Source organism: Poecilia reticulata, chromosome 8 (assembly GCF_904066995.2).
Source record: "Poecilia reticulata chromosome 8, P_reticulata-male-v2, whole genome shotgun sequence".
Taxonomy (NCBI): domain Eukaryota; kingdom Metazoa; phylum Chordata; class Actinopteri; order Cyprinodontiformes; family Poeciliidae; genus Poecilia; species Poecilia reticulata.
Window position 1 is genome coordinate 16,917,673 of NC_088837.1, and position 26,938 is coordinate 16,944,610.

Sequence of the window (26,938 nt, forward strand, 5' to 3'; positions counted from 1 at the left end):
GGTACGCCCTAAACCAGTCTAGTGCAAGAGGAAATATATAATTAAAAAACCCTTTTATAGTCGGCCACTAAAAACAAAATTTGTTTATTTTTTGTTAGAAACGCACAAAATGTATGGGATACACCAATACAACTGTGAAGAGGAATGAACCAGATATGAGATTTTCTCTTTTTTTCCACAAATACAAGAAATAAAAAATGTCAAGATCAGTCAGATTGGATTGAGAGGGTAGGCAAGCTGCAGTTTTCACGTCTTGGTACAAATTCTCAGCTGCATGTTGAGCATAAATCTAAGCCCCTCCACTGCAGCTCTGATCCTCAGCTCAGGGTCGCTGGAAGGTGAACTTCGACCTCTATCTGAAATCTTTTGCAGCCAGTAATGAGTTTTCTCTCATATTTGCCTTGCGTTTGGCTCCATCTATTTTCTCGACTGTTATAAATTGCATTTCAGATTCTGTATATAATGTGAAAATATGTGTAAAAAAAATTCAACACTTTTGCAAGGCACTGAAACTAGGAAACATACATATATTAGTATAAATGTAAAAAAAACGTACTTTTCAATGGAGCCCACTGTGTAGAAGACCATTGGGAACCAACAGATGGCTTCCAGAAAATCAGCTTCAGGTCTAAACGAATGGGGAAAAACAGATTTTCAGAGCGATTCCTACACGCCAAAGAGAAGAGCAAACGTTCCCACAGCTACAGTCTGCCCTCCCTCTGCGCTGAATTTACTGAAGAGACAAAAGGCCTTCTGAGAAAGCTGAAAATAACGGCACTATGCAGCAGTGACTCAGCATTTTATTGCCTTTTTATTGGATTCCACTCTCATTTGGCCGACTGCTGCCGTGTAGCTGCCACAAAAACAGGACGTGTGCTGAAAGCATTCAGCGTGTCACCAATCATGTTTACTGGTACGGACAATGGTTCAGTTTTTTCTCCCCCACTTGCCTTTTTTTTTAAGAGGGGGCCAATTTTGCCATTCTGCGCAGCCTAGATTTCGAGGCCCGCTGTCATTATTAAAAGCCGCGATTATGGACAGGACCGGGATGTGACCTGTTTAGAGTCTGAACCTGGTTTTGCAACGGTACAGAGGATGTAAGGAAAAAAAAAAAAAAAGGTCTCACATGCTCTCCAGCAGCAGCACGATGGGTTTGAGCTCCTTCCTTGTTCGGTAGTAAGCCCGAAGAGGCACAATGAAGTTGTACAGACCATTTCCTGCGCTCTCCGCAGAAACAATGATCAATTTGTTTTTGAAGCCGTAGGAACGTGCATCCTCAAAAGGGATGTGGGGACAAGGCTAGGGGGAGAAGTGTGAGAGATTATGGGGTTGTCTTCTGGTATGAGTAAAGACGAAGAAGCAATTTGGGTTGCAGACCTTATCCATGCGCAGGCAGCAGAACGGCATCTTTTCTTGAAGAAGATGGCAAAGTGCAGGTGAGCTGCCGATATACGGAGAGTTCAGCGGGTATCCCTTCACCCACCTGCGGCACAAACTCACATTTATCTCTAAATTTATTCAAATAACCTCCTATACAGTTTGCTCTACTCACTCGCAGTGTCGACCCCACCAGTGGGCGCTCTCTTCTTTATCGCCATCATCCTTGCCTTCCTCTCCTCCTTCGTCCTCCGACTGCTCGCCCAGCAGGTCAAAGGTTGGGTTGTTGACTCCGTCCACCAGCTCCAGGACCGGCGCGATGCTGTGCCGTCTCTCATCCCCTGAATCTCCCATGACGGGCAGAGCCAAGGTGTTTGCACCCCCGATCTCTGCCCTGGAGCTGCTTCTGCTCCCTCTGCCACTGCCCAAGCCTGTGCCTCCGGGGTCCTGACCCTCTGGGCTGCTGTCGCTGGAGTCCTGCAGGTCGATGGCAACAGTGCCTGAAAACATACCCGCAAGGTAAATATCAGCTATTTAAAACATGTAAAATGGTTCAGAAGTGTGAGGGCTGATGATTTGAGTATGGCAGTTTTATTTTTGTCCTCTTGGTGGCAGGTTTGTTTAACAACAGAACCTGACCACAGGCAAGAGCCTTTTTAATCAAATGCAGGTGCAATGAATTAGAGTAATATTAAGAGTCAACATGTTTCAGTAACACAATTAAAAAGTGAAACTCATATAAAGATTGAAGGAACACAATGAGATAATTCAAGCATTCACTGCTTTTAATTTTGACTAGAACATAAATAAGACTGAAGAAAAGAGGATTAATAACTAGAAACATTCTGCCACGCCAATCTCTCTGCAGTCAGTGACAGCCTCCATAAGGAGCATGCAACAAATAGGATTGGACTGAAACTGATTTGGAAAATAAAATAAATAAATAAATATATATATAAATATATATATATAGCCTGATTTTGTAATTTTTGTTACTTATATAAATTATTGTCACTTTGGTTCTTAAAATACCTAAATTTCCTCTTACCTTTACATTTTGGTCCATCTGATTATGTAATTTGATCAGTTTCTTTACATTTTTACTTCTACTTGAGTAAAAACACATTAAAGTAGTTCTACTCTTACTTGGGTGAGAATTCAGACAGAGGACTCTCTAGATGCAAGGCAGCAGTGCTACAGATGGCACCACAATGCAAATCTGAAAAACATAACCTGACCCTATAATTTTCGAATGCAGAAATAAATTTCCTTCCCATTGATATTCTAATGTGTGGAGACGCTCATAAAAATGCAGAACAGCTTTGAAAACGGTTTCGATGTCAAATCCTGAATGATGAAAACACAGAGATAGATTTCATGCAGTCATTCTGCCTTACTGACCCATGCTGGCGATGATGCTGTGCACAGGCAGGCGGGTGAGTCCGTGGTAGATACTTTGGTGGACTCCTCTTGAGTTTCCCCCCGTGCCTCCCCAGGACGGTTCCCTCTGACCCCGGACAAACGCAGAGTTCTCCTCTTTGGAGATGTTGATGTAGAAGCATGTGTCGGAAGCCCCCATGATGTGGCACGGTCCGGGATTCAGCAGGATGTTTGTGGTGTCCAGTCTCCGCACTGCGATCAAACAGACCCCAAACCTGCAACCGCGCAGGCCTGATCAGCTCTGAGCGATAGATTTTAATGTGTAGCGCGTAGTGGTGCTTTCACTCACTTTTTATGTGCATGAAAGGACGCAAAAGTGAAACTCTTTCCTTGGTATTCTCCAAAGAATTTGCTTTCTTCCAGACGGATGTGATGCACCTCGTTGGCTGAGCAGCGTCTGTACGTTCGGTGCCACTGGTCTGATGAACCTGCGCCGCCGTCCCTGAGACAGAACCGAAACACACGTGGGAATTGTTGAGGCGTGACCTTTTAAAACGTGTTATTTGAAGCACCCAGGGTCACATGAGAGGATATTCCATCAAGGTTATAGTGGCGACGTCTTACATCTCCATCTAAGCTGCTAATCAATACTACAACCAGGGCGTGGAGGGAGACGAGGTCTCGCAACTCCGGCTTAGTCATTCGTACTGTTAAGAGCACATCACCAGCTCTCTCAGAGGGGATGCGGCTTTACACGCGGGGGCTAAAGAGGTGACAACAAGAAGCAACGGTGTGGAGGTAGTGTGACTGTGGACAGTCTGCAGAAGAAAAGAGGCTCCATATAAATAGAGTGTTAAGAAATGTTCAATTTACAGGATCTGGCTGTGGGGCAGGAGAGAAGGATGGCGTGTTTTAGTCACCATCAGAGCCAAAACTCAGATGGCGTCAAGTCCAGATATAGATGAATTCTCATGTTGACACATTCTTTAAATTTTCCTGTTTCCTTGCTTTTGAATAAATAAACATTTGCATAAGTTTGAAACACACTGAATTTGAATAAAAATGCCTTTACGTCAGATACAGTTGCCTTACAAAACAATAATTGTGTATTTTTTGGTCAGATTTTTTTATCATCATTTTTGACTGCGTTACAATACCAACAATAAAACCTGAATTTCCATATATCAGTGTACTATTGTTCCTGAAGTATTAACTTACAATGTAGCTATACTTACAATCTAAAGTTAGTCACAATAAAACTCCAGTTCTGCTTAAAATGTCTATGTAGCTTTAAGCTTTAATGGTTCTGTGGAATTAGCAGTCAGTACCTTATCGACAGCAGACGGTTGTCAGAACAATCTCAGCTTTCAGCATCACAGATAAATTCTCACAGGAAAGTCAACCTAACTACTAGTCAGATATGAGTTATTTTCACAGAAGATTTATATTTTTAATAAAACAACTCAATTCTAAAACAAACTTAAAAGTTAGACCAATCCCATATTAATTGCCAGTTCCCCTGTCTGAGTGAAACACGGCCCCCAAAAGACCAAACAGTGCACACTAACAAATTTGATCTTTTGGTGACAATGTTCTAGGGATTGCCAAAAACCTTAACCAGAACATTATAAGTAAAATGGAAAAACAGCTCAATGAAGTGTATATCAAGAGGTTTGGCATCTTTCACAAGCTTTTTAACAACTGAGACATTTTTTATTGAACAAAGCATGTTAAGTTTAACTGGCAATAAGACACTTTGTAGAAATTCAGTAATTCTGAGTAAAAACAACCAAATAGTGTTAATCCAAACTCCATATTGGACTTCTGTTTAAAAGATGGTAGTCTAAATGTTTCTACAATAAAACTTAAATTAGCAACTATGACAGATGATCATAACAGTTATATAAAGAAATGTGCTGTAAACCTTTCTGATGACCCGTTGTGGTTTTTTAGTTCCTAAAGAGTCTGACGCTCTTGTGTGACACAAGAAAACTCTCACAGTTTTATGTTTACTTACTCACTATAAAAAAAATGTTTAAAACTTTAAATTTGTTATGTTTCAGTTATTTTTTACCCTCTTGATAATTTAGGTAAATTTATGTTTTCAGTAAAACTATTTGTAAAACATTTGTGCTACAAGACAGAAAATCCTTTGGATTCACATCATACATGAATGCGTCCCACAGTAAATATAATTATCTTTTTTATTTTGTTGTATTCTACCTGTTAAGGGCTTGAAAAGCTCCGGCACGTTGCTTAAAGGCCTCTTGGGGTGTAGTTCTAAGAAAAGGGGAGGAGGGGGAAGAAACGATGTAAAGACAAAAGCAGCTTTGTTTTGTTGGTTCATCACTGTTTAATTTATTGGTCGTGAAGGGAATATCAACATTTAGACAATATAAATGAACAAAAGGTGGTAGACTCACTGTCCTCTGGAGGAGTGAATCAATAGAGTAATAAGAGTCGAGGTGCCAGGGCACACACAGTTTAAAGCCAGCATGGCGTACTTGAATTCCTCTTCGCACACCACATGATCTGCAGACAGAGAAACACATTAAGGACACGTCAGCTAAGGTTTTTATAGGCTTCAGTAAAGAAGAACAATTGTTCTCCATGAGTGCGAAAGAGTTATTAAATGAGTCAAGTCACAGTGAAAACATAATCTAATAAATTAGTAAATCAATTTTCAATGTTTTCTCCAGAAAACCTGCTGAGTCCGGTGGCTGGGTGTTAAGGCAGTCAGTCATCCAGCGGCCAGTCGTGTTTTTGAGTCAAAAAATATTTAAAGTTGACAGGAAATTTGAAAATATTACTTGATAACCAAGTGTTATTGAAAGATTGGAAGGTTAACACCTGAACACCAACTATAAAGTCTTAAAAAATGCAAACATTAAAAAAAAAAACTAAAATAAACAAGCAATGCTTAGCCTGGCGGGGGCACAAGTGAAGCCTGGTGGGCCGCCAGGCTTATAATATACTGGGAGAAACCCTGGATTTTTTCATTTATTTAACCAGCTAGGTCTCATTGAAATTTAAAATTTCTAGGCAATTTTAGCCCCCAAAACAATGAAATCTTTGATCCATTCACTCACCGCTATTTTGGACAAACTAAATGGTTATAATGGATTATTTTCAACTGGCAACACATTAATGTAACTCTGTATGTGGTTAAAAATGGGACAATAAAAATGGGACAGTAATTAAGTCTTGAGGTACTTCACATAAAATTTGACTCAGTTTAGCAACAAAGCAAAACAACAGAGTCCATTAACTGCTAACAAAAAACAAAACAAGAAAAACTTCAGAAGTCACCAAATAATATCACTTAAAAAGATTATTACTCTACCTTTTATTGCAGATTGATTTTCATAAATGATTTAAAATCTGTTAAAGTTAACAAAAACAATCAGCTTTATTTTAAATGTTTAGTCCTCTACCTCTATGAATCTACAGACCTCTTAAATAAAAAAAAATCTACCTCCTTTCCCAAGATCTTATTTAAAGGTGAAAAATCTACCTTGATCAATTTTTGTACAAATTGTTAAATTTCAAAATTGTACAATTGTTACATAGAATCTTGAGGTTTTTGTCTTTAATATGAAAAATTGAGAAAAACTCACAAAGTGTTGTCCTCCCTTACAACGTTCCGTTGTCAAGAGAAAACTGCTGGATTCAGTTTCGGGTTCAATGAAGCGCCGTGGCAACAACATGCTGCCGGCCCGTAAGCCACGAAACACTCGCATGCATCTCCTGCACTTGCCATTGACCTGCTGTTTACGTTCACAAAGCATGAAGAACCGAGCGCCTCGAACTCACGGCTCAATCAAAACTCCACTCACAGCTTGTTCAGCTAAGAGGAGGAATCTCAAGTCACTGCTAAAGTTTGGAGAGAGGCGGAAAGCTGGAGCAACAGGTCAGAGTTTTCAGACACATTCATCAGCTAACACCTAATGGAGGCACGCGGGTCAACCACACAACCCGAGCAAACACAGACCACACTTTCCTTTCAGAGTCTTCTCTTGCAAAGGAAAATCTGATTGACCGGTTAATGTTTGTAGAGAGCCAACCAGTGAAAAGGAGCCAAAAGAGAATCCATTTCCTGCGCTGGATATTTATTTTTTGATTGCACTGTCTTCAGTTCAGTGCACAGGGATATTAGGCTGCCTGTTAAGCAACACAGTTGATCTGGGCAGTAAAAGCACAGTATGTGCTCCACATTAGGCTATAATTGGTGACAGAGCATCAAAGCCTGAGATGGAGAATCGCACTCAATCGGCTGCTAATCTAAGAAGCAGATGGTCATATAAGATATAAATGCAGCTTGTGTTAAAATTAATGAGACGTGTGACTGCCTGAAGGTGACTAGGTGATAAACATGTCAATTAAAAAAAACAAAAAAACACAAGGGACTGTGATTCTTCTGATTAAGTAGCAATGTTCCTTTGGCTCACATCAGCACATCACAATGCAGCGCACACACAAAATGTGCTGTAGTCTCCCGCTATTCAGCCTGTCAGCTTATTTTAAAGTTAAAGCCTGTGTAGAGAAATGGGCATCTGCTGCAGAGGACAAGGCAAAAATAAATAAATGAAGTAGTTTCTATGGAGCAGTCCTTGTTATTGTAGTCATGCATATATTTCCACTGAATAGCTCAAATTCCAAGAATGCAGAGATGGAAGCCACTATCTTTTTATTCCTCCTCTGGTGTTTTCCTTGCTTCTTTGTCTATGATCACGATCTGGTTATTCCTCTCTCTCTCATGGTTGTGCATCCTTCAGATTCCTGAACTAAGACCTCAAGACTAAATCAAAGACTTTGTCCTAACGCACACACATAAACACACATTTCCTTTTCCCTTTCATTCTTGCTCTAAAGACCTCCGCTCTTTTCTTTGTGTTTTCTGCTTCAGCCCAGGATGAAACGTCTAGACCAGTGTTTCTCAACCTTTTTTGGGCCAGCGCCCCCCAAGCCTTTATCCAGGTCCCTCACCGCCCCCCACCAAAGAATTTGTAGGCTACTTTGCACTGACCATTATTTTACTATCACTATTGTAAATGCTTTGATTTTTATGCTTGTTTTTGTATTTATCATCAAAAATAATTTCCCAGAGAACAAAAAACCAACGTGAATAGAAATTATTTTCACAGGCGTCTAAGAAAAATGCAATGAACATTCAAGTTAAAATTGGTAGGCCTAACAGCAGCAACAGAGTGGAAAAAATATTCTTATTTTGTGCCATTTTGTAGTTGTTCCACAAAATGACCAGATAAAAGATGAACATGCCAGTTTAAACTTTGAACTATTTGCAAAACGACTGAGCTCTGCAACATTAAAACATGGATAGAACTGTAACTACATTAATCATAGCTCTCTTCTCTTCAGTGTTTGTCAGTTTCTGGTGGTGCAGCTCTGTGCTGCCTTCATGAGAATGGGACATCAGAGTATCATCCATAAACTTCACCCACATGGCATTTATTGTGCAAACCAGAGCTTTCAGTGGAAAAACAAAGTTCCAGTCCTTTTAATGCCATACAAATATGAGACAGAAACATGGATTATTATCTTTATATAGACCTGTCTATTGATTTATAGATTAATAGTTTTACTGGACAGAAATTACAAAAACAAATCTTCTTAATCAAATCCTAATGAGTCAAATTGAAAGTGTCATGAGTCATCAGCCTCATGACATTAACACCTGACATGAAAAATAATATTGAAGAAATAAATATATAAAATGTAATTAAAAACATAAATAAATGATCAGTTCTTTACTGTTATGGTCTGTAAGATATATTTATTCTCAGTACTAGATATGGTCTCAACAACCTCATGGCACTTCAACAATATTATTTTACCTTTTATCTGGAAATAGTGTGTTTATTCTTGCCACACAGTATTCTGTATTAATTATTGCTCGAAAGGTCTTGCCATACCAGTTCATTCCTCTGTATTTACTTTAGTTTATTAGTTTATTTTGCATTTTGTTCTTCATTCATTTCATTTAGTTTATTTGATTAGTATTATCCTCTCTTGGTTTATTGCTATGTCACTTTAGTTTCTTTCCTGTTGCTAGATTATTTTATCGTTTATTGATCATCAGTAATCTTCACTCATCACCTGAGCGCCTAATCGTCATGTGTTTTCACATAATGTGTTATTTTCACTGTTCAGTGTCGGATTCTCTGTTTTTATGCCATAATTCACATCTAGTTCGTTGCTCCGTTTATGTCCCGCTTCTCCTGTTTCAGTTTGTGCAATGTGCGCGTTTTTTTTTTTTTTTTTTTAACCCCCTAAGGTGCAGGGCGGTCGGGAAACATATTGATGGGGAAAAGGCAGACTGACATAAACCTTTTAAAACAACGGAAACAATTTCGGTATTCTGATTATTGAAATTTAAAAGTGCTGTGTTGTTCTATCACACCCGTTTCATACCGACCACTACAGCTCCGGTTTAACGCTATAAATTGAACGCTCTCTATCGTGTATCACCCATGAGGATTCTTTATTAAATGGGTTCATTTTTCAGAGGATACAAAGTGAGGTATCGTGATTTAGAAAACATGTTATAAGAGCGATTTCTGTGCCTCCATGGAACGGGCAGCCTCAAACGGAAATAAAACACTTTAAATAAGACTGCTCGTACAGCCAGTTAAGTTGAACAGATGGTGAAGCTACAGTCGCAGGAGAACGAAGCTGCGCCAAGAAGCAACAGAAGCAACAAACACTGAATAGAAGAAAACTGCCATCGATATAGTTGCAGCCAAGCATGTTAATGTACACAAGACAGTTTTACTAAGTTGCTCAAAGTCTAAACTGGCATTGTTGTGCATTTAAGATGTAAAGTTTACCTTCGACCAAACGCCCCCAAAGGAATCCCAGCGCCCCCCTTTTGTAAAAAAATTCTGCCAGCGCCCCCTGCTATCCTCTGAACGCCCCCTGGGGGGCGGTACCGCCAACGTTGAGATCCGCTAGTCTAGACCGAAGCCTCCGTGTGCGCTGCATGACTCATTGCAAGTGCAAATATGGCTATTTGCGCCGTCTGAAACAGTGCAATTAGGACCTGACCACAGGTCCACCGGCTTAGCTAATTAAATCAGTGGATAAGTGGGCTGCTTTTAACAGTGTGTAGCTACTTAAGCAGAGCACGCTTGGGGGGCAAGAGAATATTTTTGCTCAATAAAAAATTGACGAATAATCAAGAGACGAGCCGGGTTAGCATACGTATCGTTCCTCGACGTTGCTGGGTCTGCTGCTGCACCACGGCGACTGATCTTTTCTAATGAATGTTCAACTCCCATAAGGCTGAGTTTGCAGATCAAATTAAATTGTGTATCTCTTGCTCATTAATGCCTCCCACACCATCACTTCAGGAGTGTTTTCTAAGTGGTGTCAAAATTTGGCATCTGTACTCAGACTGACGTCCGTGTGACTGCGCGCTCTGTGAGTCAAGCCATTGTGATTTTGGGATTCGGAGAACAAAATAAACTCAATTTGTTGTAAAAAAAAAAAAGTTTCCCCATTGAACCACGACAATGCAACGTAAATTAAGGGATTAAGAAATCACGAATTTGCTACATTTTGCACGTCTGCTTCATCAAAGAGGGGACGGCTGCAAGCTATTAGGCAAAGCACAATGAGCGAGTCATTTGTTTAGTAAACTAATACAATAGGAACATATTTGTGCGTTAATGAGAGAATAAAAAAAAACATCAAAGCTGTTCACACGCGTGCCGCAGAGTTTTCAGACTTCAAGCAGAAGATTCCTCCCGCAGAGCTCCGTGTTGATCACGTTTTGAAGAAAAAGGCGCGATAAGGGATGAACATGAAACTCTCTCTGTGCACAACAATTCATGCCCTGCTAATAACAAAAGGCCCGGCCTGCCTGCGAAGTGTTTTAACGGCGCTGCGGGAGGATTACCCTGCGGAGAGGGCTTGTCTGCCGGGTTAGCGCGACTGCAGCACTCTTCAAAAAGGGGGGGATTTTCTTTGCTCAAGTGGCAGAGTGAAACATTAATCATCGATGGAGACGGCTGGGATTGAATTGGGTTTCAGATCGTCCAGGGCTGCAAGCAGAGAGATGTGCAAGAGGAAAGAAAGGACGAGAGAGAGAGAGAGAGAGAGAGAGAGAGAGAGAGAGAGAGAGAGAGAGAGAGAGAGAGAGAGAGAGAGAGAGAGCAGGTCCTTGTCGTTCACTCACAGATGACTGACTGGTGTCTGCCGTTGTGCAGGATGGAGATGGAGACTCTCCAAAGAGCAACGTTCGAAACTCGCAAAAGGCTTACAGGCAAGCTGTGCCAATCTGTCCCACACTTCCTCTGAGCTGGGAGGAGAGATAGGGCTGCATGGGCACTCCGAGGGAAAATACATGCTTTAGGATAAAAGTCAAGTACGGGTTCAGGTAGAGCTGGGGGCCAATCTGTTTCCATTGTTAAAGTGAAAAAAAGTGAAAAAAAAAAAGCACAAACCGCACGAAATAAGCTTCCAAACACGATTAGGAAGAAATATTATTTCAAACAATAGGCTGCTTCCCAACAATGCCAGCCTCTTCGTTTTCACACTCTCTGCCCACCTGCAAACTTGACGTGGAACTTGTTCTCCGGCTTAAGAATCTGGACGTACAGGGGGCAGTTTGGAGCAAAGTCTTTGACTGCCCAGGCTCGGAGGATGGTTTGATGGTCCTGGCCAAACAAAAAAAAAACAAAACAAAAAAAAAACAGCCTATTGAATTGTATTGATCACAGAAAGTGGGATGGAAGAGAGAGGGAGAGAGAGACGGTAAGGTACAAAGAGATCATAAGAGGCATCAGACTGTTATAGCATTCCTCTTAACCCGCCTGATGGTGTGGCGCAACGCAGTCCTGAAAGTTCAGAGCAATTCATTTTGGACTTCTTGTTGTCAGATTTGTTAAGATGGTGAAGAATTACTAGTGAAATGAAAGTCATGGGATGGCTTTTAAATGCGAAAGTAAGAATGGCATAGAGCTTTACACTTACAGCTAGCATTTATTTTGATCTGAAGAAGATTAAAGTCTTGCACTAAATATCCATTGAATAAAATGTCTGATGTCTTGAACTAGACTCCACCAAAATACCTTGTTGGTTACACCTTTTGAAAATGATTTTGGAGACAGCTCCTTTCATGTGTGCAGAAGTTTTCTAACTTCACCATCCATAGACTTGACAGAATATTTCAGCACTCCTTGAAGGAGAATTGGTATAGTTCATTAAAATTGATTGATTTTCTGATACAGCCTTAGCTTTTAAGGACACTTAGCAGGTTTCTAGAGGATTGAGGTCTGGGCTTTGGGAAAGCCGCTTTTCCCCATTTAAAAATCATCTGATCAGAATTTAGCCGAGGAGCACAAACAACCCAGAAACCACCAATAATCAACCAAATATTGTCCATTTTCCTCAAAAGATCTGGATGGATGGTGAGGCATTTTATTTCACGACGACTGTGAAATAAAAATAGCATTAGGCTTAAAATCCCTGCAGGAAGAGCAAAAAAACTTTAGCCATGATCAATGCCGAAGAGAGTCAGGATCAAACAGGGAAATGTTGAAGCACGTACAGCGGCAATGCGGTCCACTTCAAACCGGTTACTGAGGATAAAGCAGGCCTCAGCATCGTCCATCCTGCAGGTAGTTAGTAGAGCCAGCAGCCACAGGAGCGAGAGAGGCAGACGGAGTGGGAGGGAGAGAAAGAGGAAGAGAGAATCGGGGGAGGCCGTGAGACACAGGAAGAAGTGTGTTGTCATGTTATTGTCAGAGAGGACAAAAGAGGAAAAAAGTGGGACGACAGAACAACAAATGCACCAATGTAACTTTATCGCACACAACATTTTAAGACGAGATAGTGGGAGGTGAGGGGAATAAACAAGGAGGCTTTTTTCCGTGACACTAGCATAACTTGCTTCATTTGCAAGTCAGTATCTTGCAAAAAAGTATTCATACGCCTTGAACTTTTTCACATTTCGTCACAGCCACAAACTTTGATGGCATGTTGTTGAGATTTTAAGGGACAGATAAACACAAAGCATAGAATCATAAAGGAGAGAAGAAATAAGCGAGTAAAAACCTGAAAGATGCGACCTGCATCTTTTTTCAGTCCCCTCTACTCTGATGCTCCAAAATAAAATAGAGTGCCACTGATTGAAATAAGAAGTTACCTAAATAGCGCATAGAGTCAAAGTGTGTGTAAATTACTCTCAGCTGTTGTTTGTGCATTAAATATAATAAAAAGGTTCAAGTGGTATGAATGCTTCGTGTGACGTTATATCTGAACTCGGGGGGGTGGGGATGGGGGGTGGAAATTACAGGTGTTACTTTTGGACTCCAGACACTTCAAGAATTAATTCTGAGCTGCACATTAAACATTATTGACTACTGTGGCGCTTTTCATATCTCCCCAGTTTAATAAAATCTGTTGTAGTTAAGCTTTTAATAAAGACAGCCAGCCGTGATTACTCACTTGGCCCTCATAAGGTCTTGATCTTTGAGGGCAGACCCCTGCAGATAGATGACTCTCAGAGCCCAAAGAGGAACATGAAGGACCCTCCTAACCTGGACGTCCATCTCAGCGGGGCAAAGGATCACCACGTAGTAGTCCTGCACACACGCAGGAGGAAAAACACAGCCCAACGGTTTTAGACGTTTATGTTCGCTGCAAAGACGCTTGCAGAGGCCACCGAAAGGCCACCGAAAGTCAAAAAATGTATTTATTCACTTAATGCCAAATTTCACATGTCAAATGATAAAAAAAAGCCCAAGTTATACTCAGCCTACATCTACAAACGAAAAGTAAGATGATCCCCAGAAAAACAAGTAAATATTCACACCTTCCAGCAAACAGACTCACAGCTGCTCCGGCATGAATAAGTCAGAGTTGGATCCTTGCTATTGCAGGATTAATCCCCTGCTTTGCCCTCTGCTGCTGCTTTGGCTCCTGGAAAGGTTTAATTATAGGCAACAAACACGCTTCCACACATTCAGCGGACCCCTGAAAACCTCCGTGTCCTACTTCAAAGCAGACCTGAAGCCGAGGGTGAGCGAAGAACTCGTTGAGGAAGTCCATGAGGAGGTCGATCTTGAGGCAGCTGACACACAGCACCACGTGTTTCTCCGTCTGCGCCCTGTAGCGGCTGTAGTTGCCTCCGGATTTCTGCCGCTCCATCCACAGAAAGGCCAGCTGCTCGAACTGCATCGAGGACGACATTTATCCCATTCAACAGATGGAAAGCGGATTAGGTTAGCTGGAATACAGCAAAGACCCAGGTGGTATATGAAAAGAAAAATGATGCCCAGTGTGTGGTGTTTCCATTTGATCAGGGAAAGTGTTTGGGGGCAAATTAAGATAAGTGGAGATTTCAGGAGTGTGGGTGAGTGGAATGTGATAGTGCACATTAACTGGGAGAAACGCGTAATGGAAATATTAGTGCGGCTCAGACGAAACGGCACAGATGTTATCTGGTGCAACAGGAGGAGCGGCGGATGGTAGAAAGTATTAAATCTGAGAAAATGAAGTGCTGAAGGAATGACGAGAGTTTCCTACACACTTCAGTTTGTCGTCACACGCACACACACGCGCACACACAAATCTACTCAATGTGAAGGTCAGACTCGGAGTTGACACTGACGAGAAGAAGCCCTGGTGACTGCTCTGATGTGGATCCTCTGTTGGAGCAGCAATCGTTGCAATGAAGGACAAATAATAAAAATATTAGATCTTACATCTTTGTAATTAACTGTTTCTTTTCTTGCAAGTGTTCATTGTGCCTCAGATAAAATAAAACATTGTTAGCCATATATGCAACGGCTCCATCGAGTGTACACACCCCGGTTTAAACTCCACATTTTGGTGATAGAAAAATGGAAACCAACTTGGGTCAACAAAAACAAACACATTTACCAGTAGGACAATTTGTTAAAAAACCAGAAAAGAAAAGAAAAATGCTACGGTGGGGTAAACATGTGGTCGGAAAGGTTTTCACACCCTTAATTTACAGCGTTTTATGAGGCACCTTTTGATTTAAGTTCAGCATTCAGCAGTGTTGAGTCCAAAACTTTGCAGTGTTTCATGTCAGAGAAAAGGTAGTTATCAATAATTTAAGAAAATGACGGCGGCTGCATCGGAGACCTGGATGAAAAGACAATTACGACAGAGTTCAGGAAGGCTGCCAAAAGGTCATCATGAACAAAGAAAGAGCTGCAGAAATTTCTGCCAAGTTCTGACTGTTTATCCTTATCTGACTAGAGGGAGAATGAGTCACGGTCTGATGAAACTGACAATTCACAAAGGCATGTTATACAGATAAACGACGTTAATTATCAAAACAACACCTCACCCACAAAAGCAGAGCGATCGCGTCGTCACAATTTGCTTTATTTTAGATAAACCACAGGGTTTTTGTGCAGGTGAATAAGTATGTTAACATTTTTGATCACCAATCGGTTTTAATGAAACCACCCCCTGCCCCAAAAAGAGCTGCAGATAAAGATGGATATTACTTCTCAACACAACAGTGAGTCCAAACGTCCATCCAAAAACAACTGAATGATGACTTGATGATACCAAAGCCAGTTTAAATCTGACAGTAAATCTGTGAGGTCACCTGAAGATGGCGGTGGGATGTGGTGAACTTTTGCAAAGCAGAGTGAATTGACTTACTGTCAAGTCAAACTGTGAGATGCTAATAAACTCCAACCAAAAAAGACTGAATACTGAAATTGAACCAAAAGGTGCTTTAACAAAGTATTAGTTTGAGGGTTTACACACTTTTATGCAACCAGATTGGTGTATTTTTTTATCTTCCTTCAGACATATCCAATTGTTATATTGTAGACTTTTACAATATAACGTCATATTTTTATTTTTTTTTTTACGTGGAATTAAGTTTAAAAAGTTTAGAGAATGTATCAGTTTTATTTTTCACATCACAAAAACCGGATGTTTCATCATGGGTGTTTACAGTATAAGTCATTAGGATAGCATTTTATTTTGCCCCAATTTATGCAGCCGTTTTGAAATTAATGATGTATTGAGGTTCACACAGAAAATATCAAGATTTGTTTCAAGCAAACTCAAGTGATGAAACTGAGTTGTAATGAAGAAAATGTCAACTTTCTCCTAATTTTTGTTCAGAATCACAGTCCTAAAAATCCCATCAAAAGGCACAACCTCTAAAACTCCAGCAATTTGTCAAGAAAACCCAGTAAATCAGATGTGAGCTGTGGCTGTTTGTAGCCCAGACAATGGTCAGGGCCAGACAGAGGTACACACTGAGTCACAAACACCTCCAACCACACACACACACACAGGATGGGGGCCAGCAGGGGCCAGTTTCTAAATGTCACAGGGCATTTAAGGATGAAAGATGTGGAGGGGAAGTGGAGAGCATGAGATATCAAAGTTAAAGAAATGTTTTGCATAAATTTATTCATCCAAGTTTAGAAAAGTTTTCTGAAGCTAAAGTTTATTTTTTGTTGTAATAAGGGCTATGTGCAATCACCCCAGCCCAGCTGGAATACAGAGAGCTTTTGATCATGTTAGCCTGGGATTCAGTCCCAGTCAAAGATGTACGGCAAGCAGTTGTAACATTTAATAAATCAACACAGTTACATTTAGCTGCATTTAAGATAAACACGACATCATTTTCTTTTACTTAAAATGAAAAATTGACGGTTAGTCATGGTCACATTATTACACAGTCTTCTTCTAAAGCATTGGAAAGTACTGTGTTCATAAATGTACTGTAATTTAAAAGCATTTAAATATGACTCACGAATGACTAATAATTCAGGCTTTTAAGTCAAACACTTGTAAAACTGTTGGAGTCCATTCATATATTACCTGTATACAGAAAGTTAAACACTTTAAATGTAATATCCAACCAAATGTTGCAAACAACCTGCTGTGATTTAGATATTGAAAATATTGATACTGCAAAGATGATTTCTGTTCAACATATTGAGCGGCTCTAGTCTCACGGTATCGTCACAATCCTTTGTATTTTAGTTAGAAAGTCTTGGTTATTAAAAATGTTTGTTTTTTTTGTATTACTGCATCCTGGCTACTTGTTTCCACATTTATCACGATATGTAAAAGTGAAAACTCGAACATATAACTAACAGCCAATTAATAGTCAATCATAAACAACCCGTCTGAAAACCTTAGGTTTTTTATCTAGTCATATCTTTTTTTTTTTTGCCTACTTTATGTATGTTTTATTGAAGTAATTTCTTGAGTCTGGCTATAAACATGCCTGGATCCAACCTTCCAAAAAATATAGTTAGTTAGTTAGTTTATTCAGGGTTTCACAAGCTGGTGGCATGAACAAATTTTCACGTTGTGTCTGGATTTAGATTAATTTTTACTTTAATAAAATAAAATAAAAAGTTTACTTTATATGTGTTTGTTTGATTTAACAAAACATGAAAAAGTGCAAGAAATCTGAGAGGGAAAATCACTATTCACGGAGTCCTGAATCTTCTAATAAAATGAATAATAATAATAAAAAAAGAACCACCGTTTGGGTTGCATTAGTTGACTTGAATAGCTCTTTGAATGGTTTCACAGGCAAGACTGATTTTAATATTATAGTGTTGTATATTTGAAATTAAAATCCAAACTCACACAACTTGTAAACACAGAGTTATTTCAACAGGGAAAGTCGATTTAAGTATTCTTTTGGGAAGGTAAAATTGCTCATTTCTGCTGGAAATAAATGAATTTTGAGTTGAATGACTATTGAATCTGTCAGGTGCTAAAATTGGTTTTAGGTTATTGCAAATTAAAGTAAACAAGAAAAAAATAAATAAATAAAACAGTCCACTGTACCAGCGAAGCTCATCATTGTCCTATAACTTATTAGTCGTGCGTCTATAGAGGGTCTCGATCCAGAGAGAGCCGCTCTGACTGAAGGTAACACACATGAAAACATCTGCTCAGTGGGAATGAATCCCATTAACACCTTTGTATGTACTGGGAGGAATACAGGGGCAGCTTCCACCTCCGGGTTTACACAGCCCTGATGAACAACCGCTGGGAAACCATCAAACCGATGCATTTGTCGAGGTGTTTTATCGGCCCCCGTACGTGTGTAAACAGCTTTTCTGAGTCCCCTTCATATATTTTCCTTTTATGGAGCAGCTCAGAGACAGGGATGAGATTTAGGAAATCGAGTGAGTGTAGAAGACTCTCTTGTTGCTCTCGGAATAAAAATAGTGTCGTAAATCTACGTAGGAAGCTGTGAGTCATCCAATTATTGTGTGAAGGGGAGATACAAGATTACTGGAGATAAGGGGAGGAATGTTAATGTTCTTGAGCATATTAAAAAAACGAATAATCTTTTGAGAGTGACAAAGTGGCTGCTGAATTAATCTTTGTGATACTGTCCTCCGTGATCAATATGCGCGTACTTGGTTTAGCCAGAAAGAAAAAAAGTGAATTTTATTTCAAATATAATTCTGTCTTATGCTTTCAGAGTTTAATAAAACACATCAGAGTAAAATTAATTCTTGCCTCAGGGATTCCACAACTAACTAAGCAAACATAGCTTTTGTTAACATGACTTGAATAATGCCTGTACTCTTTTATGCAACACCATTAAAAACATCATTTATACCCCTTCAACATTTACACAGTTAAATGACAATTTTCTATTGGGATGCTGTACAATAAACCAACAAAAATAATTTTTTTCCCACATAATAGCAAGACATGCAACAAATCCTCAATTGGAATTATGTATGGACTTTGACTAGGTCATTCTAACACAGGTCATACATGCCCCTTGATTCACCATTTAGCATCCTTTCATGGTGCATTCACACTAAACGCGTTTATGTGCTATGTCTATGCAGCGTTGGACGTGTCCAAACGCTCAAAATGCTCCAAACGGTTCAAATCGCGCCGCGCTAGACGCTCGAAACGCATTTGGTGTGAATGCACCATAACAGATTTTTCTCCTAGATTGTCCTGAATTTAGTTGCCTGGATCTTCCCAGTAACCAGCACACTTAACCCCTCTAAAGAAAAAAAAAAAAGAGTGTTTATGCAGAAACTTTTATTTTCAGACACTTGTAAACATTGTTGAAATTCTGTCCACAAATATTTTAATGGAAAAACCACGAAAGCACTCAAAGGTCAGAAGTGTCCTGGCACATCAAACTAAAATAAAAAGTGTTGGCATCCGTGATATCACCTCTACCCAATAACATTTGTTGTGGTTCTAATGCATAAATGAATACATTTGCAAAACACTGTACATATGACCACTGTTTTGTTACCTGGATGGGGAGCACGATGAGTGCCACAAAGATCATGATGACCACCAGAAGCTGAGAGGGCCATATCTGCGGCGTGACGTCCCCAAAGCCCACCGTGGAGAACGTGACCACGCAGAAGTAGAGCGAGTCAAAGAGGGTCAGGTTGTTTCCAGCTCGCTCCAGGTGCTGGATGCCGCAGATGCTGACGCGGGTTCGCAGGGTGGGGAAAAGACGGACAGAGACGGAAAGAACGGCAAAGTGAGCATCAGAGACACTTCCCATGCTGCGAGAGGCACCGGCGCTCATGGGAGCCATTATTCAGGCGGAAATGTTTTTCACACCTGTGCAAATATCTGTGACTTTTTATGTGCAAAGACGGGGGCGGCTGCATGCCTGAACGCCTTTCTTTGTTGGAAATTTCTGCACGGAGATGTTTTGTGGCTGTTATCGTAATATTCAGCTGATATGCGAGTCAACTGGGGGAAATGTCAAACTCAAAGTGGTCAGAGAGCTCAACTCAAGCTGTGCGCACAGAATCTCCTTGAATTGCTCCTGCCTTTTGCCCCACGTGTGAGGCAAGCTGACACATCGTCCACTTCGCCGAAGCCATCACCTGCTGTCATTTAAGAGCACCTTCTCACTCCGGCAGTAACCAATTACCTCTCTTCTTTCTGCCGATCTCTCTCAGCTCCCACAGCAGCAATTTCCAATCCCTCTAGATGTCTTCCTTTTTTTTTTCCTTCTGCTGCTGCCTCGTCTCATCTTTTTTTCTCTCCTCTCCTATTCCATCTCCACTTTGAGCTTTGCTTTTCTTTACCTGTTGCCACTCCCTCCTTGTTCAGTTGTGGTACTCACCATGTAAACATGAGACAGACGAGTGTGCTGATCAGAATCACGACCTGATTAAACATGGCTGAGTGTGTCCGCTGGATCGCCCTGTGGAGATCATTCTGCAGGAGGACACAGAGAAGGATATTTATTTCGAAAACAAACAGACGGCACAAGCTGATGGAGAGAATGTGGAAAAATATACGAAATATTAAAATGAGATGCGAAACTGTAACCCCTGGAATATGTGAAGCAGCATGGATGGAGTATTGATGGAAAGAAGAAGTGCGTACCAATAAAACAAAAAGATGAAAAACTAAATTGAGATGTGCAGTTGTGGCAGATGTTTATATACACTCATCATGGATATGGATATCATGCTAAATTGGGAATTTTAACAATGAATTCTGATCTTTTTTATGTTTATTATGAAATTATTTTGCTAAAAACCCGGTTCAAAACCAGGAAGCAAAATAAACGTCACCAATTCCTCCAAAAAGAGTAAAATAAAGGTTTCACCCCCTTACAAATCACCTTTGCTTATTTTGTCACATACATTTAATAATGATAACCCAATTAAATACAAAGACCAGTTTACAATTATTTAATTAGGGAAAAAAAACTGGTTCAATTCAATTCAATTACGTTCTATCATTGTAGCTGGAGATGTGCTTTATTTACTGTCTTTGAGTAAATTTATGTTTTTGCGTCCGGCATAAAATTCGTTGAGATTAAATTTAACTAAAAAACAAACAAAGCCGTCACAGTACCATAAGCTTGGTTTACTATCAGAATGAAGATAAGCAGTTTCTTCTATTATTTCTTGATTCTGAAGATCTGGTAGTAATAAAATCTGTGTATGGCCAGTGAAATTAAACCTAAGCACATTTAATGTGTCATAGCAGGAAGAGAGGTTTTCTCTCACAAAGGACAGGTTGATATGGTAGTTTTAGCCCTTAACAAGTTAAATCATCATTTAGAAAATATTGATTCAATGTGTAGCATGCAGAAGGCGCAACTTGCTAACGTAAATTTACCCAAACATAGATGGGAGTGTGAAAATATTATTGTACGTTCAATTCTGGCCATGTCAACGTCAGAGAAAAACTAATTCTTATGTTTAAAAGTATGAAGTTTTGTGGAAGAGAAGAGCTTAGATGGATTATTAATAAGAGTTCTACATTAAATCATGGGACTCTCTCCTATGATAAGAGAATGAAGCTTAAGAACTTCAGTGCTTCACTTACTATCATGTTCTCCAAAGCATGTTTGGCCAACCAGCAATTCAGAAATACAGGGATGAAAATATTTCTCAAGGAGGGCAAAATCACCTGTCAGGAGAAAGGAAAAAAAAAAGGGCAATGGAGTTTCTGTCATATCACCTCCTTTTATTACATTGCACGCTCCTGAAATCTCTGGTGAGAGAAGAGATTATGTGAGGAAGAGCCTCTTGTTACATCCTCAATGTATCACTGCAGCAGGGGTCAAAACGAAAGGCCCGGCTTAGAGATTCCCATGCTGCCGGGGTTCAGTAAAGCGTATATTTCCCACTCACAGTGATCATGAAGGGAACGGTGCTGATCATCTCCAAAATGAACGGGACGCGTAGGACTTGCTCCCAAACGTTTCCCTGGAAACAGAAACCGCACACAGAGAGGTCAGGAATCTTCGCTGTGGCTGCGACTTTAGGAGTTAACTCATATGGCTTGGAGGGGGAAGCTTCTCCACCATAAAACACATCAGGATGTACACAGGTTATAAAACTCCCCTGTGTAGGTTTAAGAGGCGAAGCAGCATTACTCAGTTTGCTCTTAGCCACGCTGTTCAATTAAGATGTCAGCCGTTGCTGTTTTTATGTGTCTGCTGCCTGCATGCTGACCTGAATTCGACTAGTGTAGGTGGACAGTCACAGGATGAGTCCACAGGAATCAGTCAGCTTTAAATGCTAAGACCTCCATCCTCCAGAGGAATCTGTGGAGTGAGCCCTTCATAGGCTTGCAGTGTCAAATACATCAAAAGCGGGGCAACCCATGGATGGATCCTCCCCCCTCCCAGCTGCCTCGACACAGGGGGTTCCCCTAAAGCTGCTCTGATACATTACAGAACCATGTGAGTAAGCTAGAAGGCCTCTCAAACTGGAAAAGCAAACATGAAGACAAAAAAAAAATAAGAGAAACATTCATGCATATCAAATCCATCCAAATGTTTCCAACGCCGCCTGCGGACATCAGAGCCGCAGACTTCACAAAAGGCTTCAGAGTGGCCATCGAGGGCCACAAGTGGCTCACCTTGTAGCTGAGATACACGAGCAACATAGTTTCTGAAAAGCTGATGAAAGCCACAAGCACCTGCAAAAAGAGAGGGAGAGACGGTAGGTAAGAGACGGTCGTACAGACACAGAGGCAGAGCAGACAGGGACAGAGAGAGAGAGAGACAGGAGCAGGGAGAAATTAGGAGGCACAGAGATGAAGAGCGTAGGAGGAATCAGTGGGAGGGCTGATGGTTTTGCTTCAGAGGGAATAGCTTTAAATGAACCAACAGACATTTTTGTGTCTGATCTTTTTTTTAATTTTTTTTTATATTTACATGTGTATGTGTGTAATCGCTCTGCTAGTGTAAACACATTTTAACTACAGTAATTTAAACCGCATGTGTCAAAACCCTGAGATGGCCTGACATGAATTTACTGTCAAACAAAATGCAAAACAAATGTTGGCATGTAGGCATACATGAGCCAGCCACGAAGTGAAAACGCCCGATAGGTGACGTTGATCATGTTTAGATGAAGGTTGCACGGCATCCTGACGCTACAACACACAATAACGGTGGATATGAGTGCGTCCTGCCACCACAATCAGTCAAACCAGAGGCAGTTTTCTCTGAGGAACAACATACATAGCTAAGAAATTACAATAAAACTTAGTTTAGATGAAATACACAAACTTATTAGACCTCATTCCTTTTTCTTATCACTAAAAGGTTCTACAACAGATTTAGCAAGGATGTGCAGGATACACCAAGTAATCACTGCCAACTAGAATTGACAGATTATTTTTTTCTGATCTGTGAGCCTCCAATATGCTACCTGGTCAGGTTGTGTGGAAGTGGGAAAAAAGACTTTCAGCATCACTGAGATAAAAATCACAGGAAGCAAAAAGACATAAGACTTTTAGAACGGAAACTATATTTTCTAAGCAGGCACTTTGGCTAAAAAAGGAAACTGAACATATTACAGCAAATTTGCTGCATTTTATCCACTTAAGAAGTCCAATTTTACCTGTTATGCATCATGACGGATTGCAATATGTTAGTAATCCCTTAGAAATGTCACAGTTAAGCTGCAGGAAACTAATGGCAGGAAATGCTTATATAGACTGATTCTATTTTCTAATGCCAGCCATGCTAACCATACTAAATGCTTCCATAACTTGTGACTTCTGTAACTTTATTTTGAGATTTTGGTGAAATTATGTTCAGAGCTGTAAAACTGACACGCATACAGCATTAAAAAGAAATAATTATTGATCATTCACAATAAAAGGGCTTCACAAGGCTCCATTTATAGATAAAATAAAAAAGTTAATCATTTACCAAGTTAACAGTTATTTAAAGTTAAATTAAAGTTATTTAAAGCTAAAATCAATATACTTGCTACATCCAGGTCCAATGCAGCTTGATGCGTTTTGGTGCAATAAGTCATAAACTATGCATACAAAATTGCATTCTATAAGGTTTGAGTAGCACATTAGACAAATAAAAATATGAGGTCCATCTTCTTTATAAAGAAAAACACAGAAATGAAGCTGGAAAAAAATCCAGCCTGCCTTCAATGAAGTGAACAAACAATCAGCAAAGCTATATTGTGACATATTAAAACCTTAATTAAGTTCCACGTCATTTATTATCATCACATTCTTGATTTTAATATTGCAACTGACTAATGCGTGTTCCTTATGCGAGTATTTGTGAATGACTGTAGGCTGACAAATGCTTAACAAGGCATGTGATAAGAAATATCTGACCTGCAGCGCCCACAGCGGCAGAGGTCTGTCAACCCAGATGATGAGTTTCCTACAGAGACGACGGAGGGAAAAGAGGGTTGGAGGGTGGAGATTAGTTGAGTAAATACAATGTTTTAATAAATAGCTTCAAAATGTAATATACAGGCAACTCTCTTTCCCCCCAAACGCTGCAACTGTGTCTACAAACACAACTCGAGTTGCTGCGTTATAATTATGGCACTCAGCTGAAACACAGAGGGCTCACATGGCAGGAGGAAAGTCATTTTTTTGTGGATTCACATTTGCATTCTTATTGTGACAGAGCGGGTGTTTCTTTTCCCTCCAAGGCACGCTGGAGCGTGGGGTAGGCTGCTTGCCATGAATGCGATGCTGCCTGCAAAGGGAGGCAGCCTGAACTCACTGTGTCAGGCTCCTTATTCATTTGGAGCCAGAGCTAAGCCAGTGTCATTAGCCATCAATTAGATCAATAGGTCCCCTGAACAGGGAGATATGACACAGCCTCAGGTCTGTGGGCGCTAGCCAGAGCTCCTCTGTCTCTGTTCTAGTATATTACATACTTTATCTCCACTAGATCGCTGTTGATTAGCCTGCGCAGGCACTACGTACATATTATGCTGACAGCTACTCAATACAGCTGGATTGTGACAAATGAATGAGGTCCTGCGCTGCTTAATATCAATACGGCAGATTGTGCCGGTTAAGTGAAGCTGCATTGATTGTGTTACGCGGCGTTTCCGTCCGGTGAGCCGGGGGTCGTGGGGGTTTTTCGTCCTCCTGGATGTGTGGTTTCGTTCTCGGCGTCCGCAGGCAGAGGCCATCGCTCCTCATTAGAGCCGCAGCCGTTTGCATGCTTACCAGTCAAACTCACTCCAGGGACGGGATGATGTGTTCTGCTTGGTGCAGTTGACTCCACTGCCACTGCAGGGGGCAAAACAATGAAGAAGAAAGAAAGAAAGAAAAAAAAACACATTTAAATATAATTGATTTTCTCTGCCACATCTGCAAAATTTAAGCAAAAACTCCAACATCCCCTTTTGTCTCCTGCAAAAAAAAAACATCTCACGTGGAATCCTTTTAGCAGGATGCTTTACACACTGCGCCATCTCATTTATATTGACCTGCTGCTCCTGTGACTGTTATCAGGCCCTTAAAGTCACAGAGTTTCACCTCATTAATCCCCCCGTGTTATTGCCGGTTCTCTCACCAGTCCTGCCTGTCCTCTTGCGGGTTGTCAAGCAGGACTCTGACGATGTAGAGGAGGCAGCTCAGCACCTTGAGAGCAAAGTTAAACATTCGCACTCGCAGACCTGCAATGCAAATCGAAAGGAAATAGACACTGAATGTTTTAAATCGCAAAACCCCCCCCCCAAAAAACACAAAGACACATTATGGTATACTATGAGTCACAATTTATACCATTTCTAAACATATTGGCACCCCCGGTAAACGAGCATAAAAAGGCTTAGAGTAAATTTGTTGTGCCTTTAAGTCATAATTTCACACTGAAAATTGAAGAAATACAACCTTTCAGAATGCTTATATTTATTAATTAATTAAAAAACAAATAGGGAATAACTTATTCTTCATAAAACCCCAATTAAAAGCAGACCAACCAATTCCTGTAAAATATGTAAGTTACTTATGTTTTCCATTTTATGTTTTACTTTATTCAATTGCTTTCTATCAAAGTATTATTAAACATAAGGATCATAAACGACATTAGAGGCCCACTGGAGTCACTATTCAAAATAGGAAAGGCAAGTGGACACACTATTTAAGTAATGCAGATGTGTGTTGATGTTTGTCTATCAGAAAATCTCAACAAGGAAGTATCCGTTTCTCTAAATGTGTCCATATCTTCAGTCAAACATCCATAATGTGATGTTTGACTGTGAAAATAAAAAGATGAATCTGTGTCAAAGCGTTTACCTTCTACTCTGAGTGCCAATAAGTGTGAAGTTCTCTATAAAATGGCTAACAGGAAAAGGTTAAAAACCCTGAATGAAGCATGTTTAATCTTAACAACCAGAGATACAGATGAGACCGTTTCAAAGAGAGGACAAGCTGAGGAAACATGATGAAATCCGGAGCAAGAGCCGCAGAGCTTGACACCCAAAAATGAAGCCCATCTTTTCCACCAAAAGTGGGAGAAAATTGGCTGGAAACAAAGACGGGGCAAAACAGCAAAATTCACATTTCGTTTCCAGATGGCTGAAGGTGAAGCTCCAAAATTCGAGGACTTACTGGATCTTTGGTTTTTGATGAAGAAGAGCTTCAGACGCTCCTTGAAAGTGTTCTCGTTCACATAGAACTCCACCTGCACCCTACAAGAGAGACGGGCAGTAGATAAGAGAGAGGTGAGGATAATGAGGAAAAGAGTAAACAAGGAGGTGCTTTGGTAGCTGAGGGGAGAAAACGCTTCTTTCATTGTGTCAAAAAAACAGGAGCCGAGAGGAGCGAGAGCAGGGAGGTAAACAGCAAAAAAAGAAAGAAAAAAAGAACAAAGGTGAGGAAAAGAAAGCGTACACTTGAGTAAATTGGAGATGGAAAAGGAGATAATGATTATTTGAGCAGAAAAGTATGAAACTATGACAGTGCGGCTGGCTACATTAAAGACTAATGGCTTTGGGAGGAAATGGTGTTCCTGCTTGTGCGCCTGCCCATCGGCCCAGACAGCCGCACTCGCTCTCGTTATCTCCACTGATTAAATATAGAGCAACAAATTACTTCCCTCTGATGTTTCTGCTGAACATGGGAGGCCAATAATTACTGCTCTTTCTGCCTCCCCAGTCCGGCACCCCCCTGTTAGAAGGGACACACACACACACACACACACACACACACCTATACTGGTTTTGGTGTACTAGCAGGACACTTTTTTCAAACCAGTTTTTTGCAACACTAAACGGACACCCCTTTCCACTTATGCTAGAAAGACGTAGTAAGTTGTCAAAAATCTTGTTAGAGCTACACAACATAGATCTCACTTAAAAATTTAGATACACACTTCAGAACTCAAAATACAAGAATGTGACCCAATGCTGTATTAAAAGGACAAACGATAATG

General features: G+C 40.4%; 1 protein-coding gene across 1 annotated transcript in view; it reads right to left on the reverse strand.

Annotated features, from left to right (window-relative positions):
• kcnt2b (potassium sodium-activated channel subfamily T member 2b) overlaps positions 1-26,938 on the reverse strand; it is a 59,768-nt gene that overhangs the window by 7,143 nt on the left and 25,687 nt on the right. Inside the window, exons 2-22 of the mRNA XM_081610081.1 lie at positions 26,116-26,195; positions 25,076-25,178; positions 24,727-24,789; positions 23,872-23,920; positions 22,138-22,197; positions 21,405-21,479; positions 21,097-21,180; positions 19,877-19,971; positions 19,043-19,223; positions 13,789-13,953; positions 13,228-13,364; positions 12,329-12,392; positions 11,327-11,435; positions 5,181-5,289; positions 4,981-5,037; positions 3,107-3,259; positions 2,779-3,032; positions 1,553-1,877; positions 1,378-1,483; positions 1,127-1,299; positions 557-628 (exon numbers count right to left, since the gene is read on the reverse strand). Coding sequence (XP_081466207.1) covers positions 557-628; positions 1,127-1,299; positions 1,378-1,483; positions 1,553-1,877; positions 2,779-3,032; positions 3,107-3,259; positions 4,981-5,037; positions 5,181-5,289; positions 11,327-11,435; positions 12,329-12,392; positions 13,228-13,364; positions 13,789-13,953; positions 19,043-19,223; positions 19,877-19,971; positions 21,097-21,180; positions 21,405-21,479; positions 22,138-22,197; positions 23,872-23,920; positions 24,727-24,789; positions 25,076-25,178; positions 26,116-26,195 — 2,514 coding nt within the window. The remainder of the gene's footprint in view (positions 1-556; positions 629-1,126; positions 1,300-1,377; positions 1,484-1,552; positions 1,878-2,778; positions 3,033-3,106; positions 3,260-4,980; positions 5,038-5,180; positions 5,290-11,326; positions 11,436-12,328; positions 12,393-13,227; positions 13,365-13,788; positions 13,954-19,042; positions 19,224-19,876; positions 19,972-21,096; positions 21,181-21,404; positions 21,480-22,137; positions 22,198-23,871; positions 23,921-24,726; positions 24,790-25,075; positions 25,179-26,115; positions 26,196-26,938) is intronic.